General features: G+C 38.4%; 1 protein-coding gene across 1 annotated transcript in view; it reads right to left on the bottom strand.

Annotated features, from left to right (window-relative positions):
- Positions 1-9,187: 9,187 nt before the first annotated feature.
- Positions 9,188-11,301, bottom strand: part of DNAAF11 (dynein axonemal assembly factor 11) — a 41,207-nt gene continuing 39,093 nt past the window's right edge. The window contains exon 15 of the mRNA XM_054167551.1: positions 9,188-9,505. Coding sequence (XP_054023526.1) covers positions 9,331-9,505 — 175 coding nt within the window. The 3' untranslated portion in view covers positions 9,188-9,330. The remainder of the gene's footprint in view (positions 9,506-11,301) is intronic.

Below are 11,301 nucleotides of genomic sequence, written 5' to 3'. Positions count from 1 at the left end.
GGCAAGGGCTTCAAACTAAAGAAGAGAAGATTTATATTGGATGTTAGGAACAAATTCTTTACCATGAGGGTAGTGAAACACTGGAACAGGTTACCCAAGGAGGTGGTTGGGGCCCCACCCCTGGAGATATTCAAAGTGAGGCTTGACAGGGCTCTGGGCAATCTGATCTAGTTGAGGATGTCCCTGCTTACTGCAGAGGGGGTTGGACTAGATGACTTGGAGGTCCCTTCCAACCTAGATCATTCTATGATCCTATGATCTTGCTAATCATGGAAGTATCAGAAGGAGATGCAGAAAGCTGATGCCTTTCTGATGGTTTTGTAATTGTAACAAAGCCTTTGAAAATTTGTTTCCTTCAAAATTATTTTGTCTTTGTCCACAGGGTGAAGCACGGAGATCTCCAGAGATTTTCATAGATTTCATATGGCAGGAAAGATGGTGCGGAGATATCTAAAAATATATACATGTATAAAAATCAATTACACAATATTTGGGTTGGTCTGCATAAGAACTCAGGTACATATTTTCATCAAAGTGTCTAGGTTAGAAGCCTGCTTATCCTATAGAGAAACTTTCTGAAAGTTCTGTTATCTTTCCATACACTATGAGGGACCCCAGTCTGTTATTCCCATTTGGGTGAGATAAACCACATTTGTTTGTTCTCTCAGAGAGACATGATTTGCCCTGAAGCTGGAATTTTGTTGCCTTCCCACTTGGAAAGAGGAAGTACAGAGAGGGAAGACCATGACCAGATAACTCCATCAACTTTGTGAAGATGAGAAAGAGGCATGTATAAGTGATGTCCAGAAGCTGCAGGGTACACCTCAAGCTAAAAAGAAAACACAGCAAACCCCCAAAGAAATAGTGGAAATAAGGACACAACTTTTAGCAAGACCACATTATATCAATCTGAAAATACCACCAGGAATCGGGCTGGAGCCACTGTACAGCAGAGGGCTTATCCCCAAGGGACGGGTGAGGGTGGTTAAAAACTGAAAGAGGCTTCCTCTAGAGGTGGTTGATGTTCCCAAGTCTGTCAGTGCTTAAGACGCGTTTAGACAATGCCCTTAGGTTTTGGTCAGCACTGAACTGGTCATGCAGTTGGACTAGAAAATTGTTGTAGGTATCTTACAGCTGAACTATTCCATTCCATTCCATTCCGTTCCATTCCGTTCTGTTCCGTTCCATTCCATTCCATTCTTCTTGTCCCAGTTGTGCAGGGTCTGACATATGCACCCTTAGCACCAGTTAGCAGTGTATCAGCAGATTTAGATGTATAGGTTCTGCAAGGATTCATATTAGACCATGTTTCCATGAATTCAACGCCTGTGCATGGAGATGCAGTTGGTTTCTGGACTGCAGAGTCTTTCCTGCCTTGAAAAGCCAGAATGAAGGGGAAGAACAATAAAAACTACTGAGGTTTATAAGGATTTAGTGGAAGAAGAATTAACATCTGTTTGCAAATCCTGTATTCACACCACAACTCTGTCTCCTGATTGATGTTCTCAGGTTCATTGATGTATTTGCTACTGCCATTTGACAGGCTAGGTTTAGACTCCGAAAACTTGCTTCACTCCAGAATTGTACACAATGGACTTCACAGTGAATTTCTTAACTAAAGTGTAAAAACTCTTGCATTTTTTTTTATGATCTGCCATATTTCTATATTACACTATCACAATATCCAAGGGTAAATTGTCAAGGTCTGAATCCCTTGACAGAGTGCAGTAATAAATTTAGTGGAGTCACTGTAACTGCTTCTCCTCGAAATGCCCATGAATGCGATGAATATGATAAAGTTTCTCACCAACCTCTTACCATTACCCAGAAAAATACATCTTATGCAGATACCAATTTGTTAATTGTCAAACAGTCAAAGACATGCAAATGATGTACAAAGTGGATCTACTAAAGACTATTGACATGCAAATAACAAGTTCTCTCAAGTCTAAAGGGAACAAGAGAACATTCAACTCTTTCCAGCTCTAGTGCAGAATAAGACTTCATTAGCTTTGAAAGAAAACAATGTTAAGAAGTAATTTTGAAATGAGTTTCTAAAGGTAAAAGTAAAACTTTGCACTACTAGCTGTTATCTGCTGAAATGACCTTCTGATTGAAATGACCTTGTTGAAAAACATTTGACAGGTTGCCATAGAAGTGAAGACGGTAGATGCAAAGGTCCCAGCAGCTTACTGTCAGGAAGTGACATGGACAGAAGTGCCTTTGGAATCTCAGCATGTTCTGCCGCCTCAGCTGAAGTCCAGAAGGAGGGAGGACTCTTCTCTATTTTGTCTGCTATTGATAACATCTTTTTCATCCTATCATCCTTCATGGGAGAAACCTCTTGTGGATTTAACTTATCTGAAAAGAGCCGGATGAGAAGTAAGAAGGGTCTTTTTTTGTGCTTTTGAGATGTATTTTTAAAGTTTCTTACCATTTTGCTTTGTGACCAGCTTCTGCCCTCAGAAATACTGGTGTATTCTACTTGCTATTTTTATATTTCCACACAGACAAGCCAAGTTTTTAAAAAGTTACTGATGATCCTGGATCTTCAAGTCCAAACTCCTCCAAGGGAATGACTAAAGATACTGAAAAAGTGAAAAATCACTGCCCTCTAAAGGCATCTCATATTAGATACAAACAATGGGAAGAAATGAAACCACTAGTCACTTGAAAGCCTCACTTTCAATATTTCAACTCAAATAGAAGGGTTGGGGTTTTTTTGTGAGCATGTATAAAAGGATGTTCTAATTGACATAAGGCACTCAGTTTTCAAAAGGCTTTTGACAAGCCTGCAAGATTAGGAGAGAACTAAGCTGTTATGGCATAAGAAGGAAGGTCATCTCAAGGATTAAGAGTTTCTTAAGTCAGGAAAGAGAGTAGGAATAAGTGGTCAGTTTTCACAATGGAGGATTGTCTGTGGATATCTCTAGAGACCTGTGCTCAAAGCTGAGCCCTCAACAACTTCTCAAATGGTACAGAAAAAGAGATGAGTAAGGAGATTACAGAATTTGCTAAAATAAATGTTGAGGTGATAAAATGCCTTGCAGCAGTCATATCAAACTGCCTGAGAAGAGCACAAAAATATCTGAAAATCCCAAGTGGTTGGGTGATTGAATTAAACAAATAAAAAGGGGGAAATAACTACCTAAACCACCTTGAACTGTCAGTACATAGAGGAATGCTCTTGTCTAGAAATAAAATTTGAGGCTTCTGTAGACAGTTTTTCAAACATGGGCTCACTGCTTGACAATATTCAAAAGATAAGAGACCATTAAGCATCTCTAGGGAAGTGAGAGTATAAAACCACAGGGCAAACACTTCTTATACATTGTCCTGGTTGTTCTAGGATGTAATAGAGGTAGAAAAGGTTCTGAGAAAGACAGCAAGAAGAATCGCAGGAACTAGGAATCCCCAAGGAAATGTTGAAAGTCTTACAATGAACAAAGGTCAATATTTGCAAGGCGCATAATTACAGCATGAAGCTTGTAGCCACAGGATGCAGAACAGAGGTTTGTAAAGCATAGTTAGCATGAAATGACAGCACAAATTCACAGAGTGTTCCATCAAATATAATTGCATTTTAGCCTCTAGGTCAGGATATCCTATAGCTGCTGACTTGAGATTGTATCAGGGAAGGATCACTATTGTCAACATTTCTTATTCAGAACAAGGTTGATGCTTCCCAGCAGAGTGTGCAAAATGGATTTTTTTCCACCCCCAGAATGAGGGGTAAGGGATTAGGCTAGGCTGGGGTGTGCAAGAGAATCACAGTCTCAGTCCTGTCTCCCATAGAGGGTTAGCAGGCAGTGAGAGGCTGCCACACGCAGCCCTCCAGAGTGGAGGGTATATATATTGCCATTCCCTGCCTATCCTGGCCTGTGAAATGTCCTGCTTGGTATTGAAACACATCTTAGACTAAATGGTGTCTGATTTGATTTTACCTGGCCTTGCTTATACCTACTGCTATGGGCAATGGCATAAGAACTTTATCAGCATATTCATGCCTCCTGCCCTCAAGTGATGGGCTTCTGAATTATATCCTCAGTTCTGTTACTGTTGGATTGAGTGACTGAGGTATGTCACTTCATGTAAGATTCTTCATGTGCTCACCTGTAAGAGGATATCTTTTCTGACTTTTGACTCTTAGTGTACCAATAATTTCAATATCATTGAAGCTGAGCTATGTGTGGGAAGCTTCCAGACCTCCTCTGGAAACTAGTGGAGCCTAGTAAAAACAGTAAGGCTCAGGCCCTTTTGGGAAACTGAAGGGTATGATGTAGTGGGTCCTGAAGCAAATGAACCGTGGATCTGCGTGCTGGGAATTTCTTACTACAAAGGTACTTTATTCCTTGGTCAGACTGAACAAGAGTTTGCATCCTTTTTCCCAGTCTGAGAAAATCTCCATGTTAAAAAAAAACCACCAAAAAAAAAAACAAAACAAAAAAAAAACCCAAAACAAATACAACACAAAGGGAAAAACTTTTACAACACAAAGGGAAACCTGAAGTCCTCATCTGACCAAAGTATAGGTTTTTCTCCTGATTCAAGGACCCAGTGATGAATTTAAGATCTGATATCTCAAAAGCTAGCAGTTGCTAAAAGTAATTCAGTGCCTCATAGAAAAGGTAGACTTCTCTGCCTGGAAATTCTCTGAAATTCTCTACCTGGAAATTCTCTGGAAATTCTCTGCCTCTGACTTCTCAGTTGATGCAGTATTTTTCTTTAATCTTTTGATTCAGATCCAGTTTATTCTCAATAATAAAATCTCTTCCACTCCAGTCCCAAAATGGTTTAAATGTTCACTTTTGTCAGTTGTCCCTCAATCCTCTACACTGAGTCTTGAACTAATACAATGGGAAAGAAAAATGAGCTGGTTTTGTCTATTGAAAGAACATGAAATAGATCTAATCTTTTCAATGATGAGATGCAGGGTTAAGATGACCCAGGAAAATTAATTTAGCTGAATAACTAGGACTTCCATGCCAAACATTCCTCTGCTACTTAACAAGCAAATATTAAACTATGTAATCCCTTTGAAACAGGCTTCAAAAAGCCTTCCATTCGTTATTAAACCCTTCCAATGCCTTATTAATTCTAGCAATATAATCTGGTTTTGATTAACCAGGTTGTTAAGTATCCACTGTCAAATACTGATAAAGAAGGACAATTTGCTTTACAGATAACAGGCATGTAATTATGTGTCCTATCACAGATGATAAAGTGGGAGAAATTACCTCCTGCCCCACAGAAATCATCCCAGTACATTTTGCACTAAGTAATCTGTTCACATCTATAAGGTACATATTAACATGCTCCAGCAGCCTTTGACTCGTCACTATTTGAGGATGTTCAGACTGAGGCTCAAGATTTATGGGAAGAAAACTGAAGAAGTTTGATTGATCTAAAATACTACAGACTTGTACTGAAGACACGCTTGGAAAAGTTTTAAGATGGTGACTTCCATGCACAAATTCACAGATTGAGCTAAACTGTAAGCAGTTAATTTTTTATTTAGAATAGTGAAAAACAGAGGTTTTACTATAGCTATAAGGGAAGATGATACTTAAGAGAATTTAACTATCTAAAGCTGTAACTAGATGCTGAGCACAGGCACACAGGAAGTTCTGAAAATTATGCAGGATATCTGCCTCTTTAAATGTTCAGAAGTCCAATAGCAAGTCTCAGGTTCACAGAAAGAAAAATGAGTGGGGAAAAAATGGACATGACTCCCTTAAGGGATTTCCACTGCAAAATGGAATTCTGTGCAGGAAAATCAGACAATCTGGATTTCCTTCATAGTCGACGTCATACTTCTCTTCAGCCATGCTTCCTAGGTGACTGATAAATTGCTGTGGATGTTTTCTATTTGAAATGTTTATACTGCTGATGTGCTTTCATTTAAATTTGGAAGCATATTGGAACTTTATTATCAATCTCAGTGAAATTCTTAATTAAAAAGTCAGATGGCTGCCTGCCTGGTTGTAAAACCAGAGGAGCCAACACTAATTTATGTACACTGTAAAACAGGCATAATTATGCTGCCAGTAGACTTTCAGATGGTTAGCACGGAAAGCACAAAAACAAGGGTCAAAGCAGAGATGCAGCTCACATAGTTCTAACCAAATGTTCACCAGTCTCCTCTTCTAAGCACATATTTTCTGTGAAGTTTCTGAGAAATGTTTAGAGTTTAGAGCTGAGGAGCTTTTAAGTGCTTCTGGTCAGGTGATTTATGCTCTAACTTCAGAGATATTTTTCTGCCAACACTATGGCTGTAATAGCCTGAAAGTTGTATTTCCAGTAACCGCAACACAGCTCCCACCTACCTGGTTTTTTGCACCCAGAGATCTAGCACTCTGGCCTTCCTCTCCATCTATCCTACTAATAAAAGACACTATTGGAAATAAGTTTTTTCTCAATGCAAGTCAGTGGTTGGTTGGGCTCATGACAAAGGGTGTACGTATAATTAGGTTAGTGGATGGATGTCGGCTGCTGCAACTATGATTACAATTCTGTGTGGAAAGCTGCTTTTCAACAAGTCCTACTCAGTGCATGGATGTTATGTCTGCATTAGCCTGCAGGCAAATACTTCTGATCCCACTGCACAACAGTTTCTCTCTATTGTCATCTCATTTCCAGAAGTCCTTCTAAAGCTCACGTCTGTCTGTGGCCTCTGTCACAATTCATCTGAGATCCTAGCCAACGCAGCAATTTCTGTCAGTGTCTTTTATCTTGTGTTGTAGAATTCTTCTATGCAGAAGATACTATTGATAATGCTGTACTTTAAAAGAAAGAGCCTGGCAGGAAAGACAAAAGCTTAAAAGGCTAAAACCTACCCTCTGAAAGTATGATTCATAAACTTTACAAAGTTTCACAAGGTTCAGTATTGTGTCTGCTTCTGGGCTTCTTAATACGAGGGAGACATGAATGTAGTGGAGAGACTCCACTAAAGGACCATAAACAAGATGCAATTGACTGGAGCATATCTTCTGTGATGTAAGGCTGAGAGAGCTGGGATTGTTCAGCCTGGAGAAGAGAAGGCTCAAAATGATCTTGTCAATGTATATAAATATCTGAAGGGAGAGTGCATAGCAAAATGGAGCCAGGCTCTTTTCAGTGGTGCCCAGTGACAGAATCAGGCAATGGACACAAACTCAACAACAGGAGGTTACTTTTGAACATCAGGAAATACTTTACTTGAGGGTAAATGAGCACTGGCACACAGTGCTCAGGGATGTTGTGAAGTCTCCAATCACCAGAGATACTAGAAATACACCTGGACATAGTCCTGAGCAACTAGCCCTAGGTGGCCCTGCTTGAGCAGAGGATGCTCATCATCTTGCCCCTAAGGGAATCAGCTTTGGAAACACGCAGTGGGAAAATTTATTTTATGTATCCAATACCATTACCCATACTGGATATATTCAGATTTCCACACAAAACATCTAAGGCTGAGACAAAAGGCAGTTTTGAGTCATGCTTTGCTGTTTTAGTGTATGTTCTTCTGCAATACAGATGTAATTGCAAGTACAGTGCAGCTTTACACTTTAAGAGTGTACAGGTCCTATTCTGATTTCTGGTTTGTTTGGTTGTTGGTTTTTATTTAATCCAGACGAATTAACTTTGCTGTGGGAGGAACCAGACTCTGTCTTGTGCATCAACAACAAAACCCTTGTCCTGACTGTGCAGATATAAAACATAGATCCCATTACCCAGTTTCAGAGCAAGGGGTAGATTTAGTGGCAAATCCAAGAAGAACCTTCCTGAACCATTGTAGATCCTCCTTCTTCTGGGTACTGCTAGAATTTACATTAACCCCATCCATCTCCTGTCTTCTGGATGATTAACAGATCTGTCCACTGCACACTGCTTAAATTCATCCACACATCTACTTAGATGTGAAATATCACAACACAGAGAGAGAGAGAGAGAGTGCTCTCTGAAGTGTTAATCTACTTACTGCAATTATATGCTAAGAGATAATGCTGTATAAACAGCTGCTGAGTCTGCAGTGGCAGAACGAAGCAAGTAGCAAATCAAACAGTAGCTCATTTTTGCCTCCTGTAGGTAGGAGCAAACTGCTGCAGTGGCTACTGTCAGAACTTCTAGTGGCTGAGCTTTCTCTTCCAACAGCAGGTGACTCAAGGGAATCCCTTTTTACTACTCAGTGAGAGTTTTCACTGAATTTAGAGAAGCTATTTCTGTGACATTTTTGTCTGTCAAATAGGGTGAAAATAACAAGAATGGCATTCAAAAGCAGAACTGAGATAAAGATGACATGAGACATTTTCTCCGGAAATCAGGCAATAAAAACCAAAGGAAAATGGTCTTGCCAAATTCAGTAATTTTCTAATACAACTGAATGTACTTTTGTTCTTTCATGCAGCCTATTTCAGGCATGCAGGGGTCCAGAAGCTGAGGTTAAAAAAAGAAAAAAAAAAAGAAAGAAAGAAAGAAAAAGAAACTGATAATGTAGACTTTGGTTGCTGAAAATGGTCTGGAGTGCAGAGCAGGGGCAGCTAATTCTATCACAGTGGCAGCTAATTCTATCACAGTGGCTTAAACTTATTTCATCCAAAAACTATAAATTTGTCTTGATATTTTTAGGGGATTCTGAAAAAGTTGGAACAGTTTAGAGTAGCTGCATAAAGGAGGACTGGAATGGTCTGGTTGATTTCATCCAGGTTCCCCATGGTGCCGCATCTGAGATAGTGCGTTCATCATCATTCTCTACCAAAACCATCAAGGAGTGGCATTGTTCTACCAGGTCCTGAATCCAGGAGCTCTGCATTATGCTGGAAAACTTACCATGTATGGCAGCAAGGTCTCTTGCTCTCAGAACACGTCGTTTTCTTTTATTGTTGTCCTTTATGAAAAACATTGAGGGAACACATGGAGCTTTTTTGCTACCTTCAGTTTAGTAAGAGTAATCACAAATCTTGTTACTTCTCTTTTTCTACAGTAATATGTTATCTTCTAAGCTAGACAGTGAATTCTTCAAAGAAATGATAGTCTGACTTATAGAATCATAGAATCAACATGGTTGGAAGGGACCTCAAAGATCAAGTCCAACCTATCACCAAAGACCTCATGACTACCAGACCACTATTCTGACTTGAGACTTACTAGGTAAACAATCTAAAAAAGAAAAAAAAAATCTATATAGCAATATGCAAACAGAAATTACCAGAGAAAAGAACAGGTATAACAAAGATATTGTTAAGAAATGTTATACTATTTCCAAGTTCAGCTGTATTATACTTTACACATAGGGGAATGAAAACAACCCAAGCACACACACCACTTACTGAGGCACTATTTGAGAATGTTTTAAATCAAGGGAGGCACATCTTCATTATTTTCAAAATCAACATAAGTATGCTTAGCCTCAATAATCTTCCCTAGTTTAATAGGCCCCTGTCCAGGTCGTTCCTTTTCTTGGATTATCTTTGTCACATCAGGGAATGAATATTTACCAGGATCCACTTCTAATTTCTCAATTTGTCTACTCCTGAAACAAGAAGGAAACAAAGGAACAAACTTAATTTCAGTGTCAAATATAACAAGGCTATTTTGGGTGTCAGTTTATAAACCTGTTGACATCAGTGTGAGAGTTGTTACTGAGTCTGATTAAACCAAGATTAAGTGCTTTTACAACCTGAAAACTGATTGCCATAAGAACCCTCAATATAAACACAGAAAAGTACTACAAAAATCTCTAAGGTATTGTACAAAAGGATCCTTAGCCTACGATGTAATTTTCTTTACAGCAGACTAAGGTGATTACTGGTATCACATTCCAAATGGTTGTCATTTGATATAAGACATGGGTTTTTTAAAGCTGATTGGGGGTTTTTTGTCTTCTTTGTTTCTGTTCATTTTTATCACAGTTCCTTCACACTACCTGTCTGCTGATTTCTATGTGATGGATTCATCTCTGGAAAGCAGAAATGCTTTTATTTAGAAAGAAAATGTAATTGTATGCATTTATTTGCTTCTGTCAGCTAATTTTTATGTTTTGTATTTTAAAAAAATATTGAAATGAAAGTATAAGAAAGGTCAGAGCTATAACAGAATTTCCATTTTCTATTACTAGTAAGGATATTCTTTGAAATTACACTTAGAAATGTGTAAAAGGCATTCATTAAGGCAATGTATCTACATCACACAATAACCAAAATTTGAAATATTATTATCTTTTCTGTCCTGAAGCATTTAAAGCCACTGTTCTTTTCTAATAAAAGAGCTCAACAATTAAATGGGGGGAAAAATCTAGCTTTTTTTGAAGTAATTTGTAACTGTTTACATGAAAAATGGCAACATGGAAATTTAATTGCAGACTGATGTTCTAATTTCTGAAAATTCCAACATCATTTTACATCTCCATACTAATTTCCATATTATACTGAGTGCTACTTTGAGCCAAAGTTCCAAGCTCAGCATTACCAAAGTTAGTGCATCACTCTTAACAGATGTGAGAAAACTCCACATTTACCCAGCAGATCAGAAGAGCTCATTAGAACTGGAACCAACCAAGTAGCAGTCACTAGATGAAAGAATGCAAATTTTTGATGACAAAGGTCATGAAAATATGTAAATAAAATATATTAAAAGATTTTTAACTTAAAATACATTAACTTCAGATGTTAAAACAGAGAATTTTGCCAAGCAGCTTCCAAATCTGCCGGTGATTTTCCACCAAATCTCCTTGAGATCTGATAGGACATCCCAGCCCACACCCATGTATAGCATCTCTGTCCCTGTGAAAGAGAAATGCTGAAAGATTCATGGGTGATTTCCTCCTCTCCTCCTATGCTATGCTGAGGAAAGCATGACTAACACAATTCATCAGCTTAGCCACCTCTTTCAGCTTTATGCCACTAGATTTTTCTTGTGATAGAGGAATTATTTGATTATTTTGCTGAGCAGAAAATAACCAAAGAAGCACTCTGCTTTAATAATCTGGATAACCTTTTCCAAGAAGTAGCACAAACAAAAACTGCTCAGAGGAGAATTTTGTGGGTAATAAGGACAGATAAAACTCTCATTTCTTGACCCTGAATGTTCTTCAATTTATAAAGCTAGATTTTTTTTCTTGTACTATGCAGTTTAATGAAATAAACGTGGATTCACTTTGTGGTAACAGTCTAGAAAATTATCATCCCCAAAAGTTAAGAGATATTTTTGTTTAAGGTGTGAATTATGAAACGTGCTGTGACCAGCGCAGCAGGTGTTATGAAGATCCCAAAGACAGCACACTCTTCAGAATCTTAATCCAAAGCACCTCAGAAAAAAAGCATA

The sequence above is a fragment of the Dryobates pubescens genome, chromosome 14, assembly GCF_014839835.1.
Source record: "Dryobates pubescens isolate bDryPub1 chromosome 14, bDryPub1.pri, whole genome shotgun sequence".
Taxonomy (NCBI): Eukaryota; Metazoa; Chordata; class Aves; order Piciformes; family Picidae; genus Dryobates; species Dryobates pubescens.
This window is presented reverse-complemented; position numbering and strand designations above follow the sequence as displayed.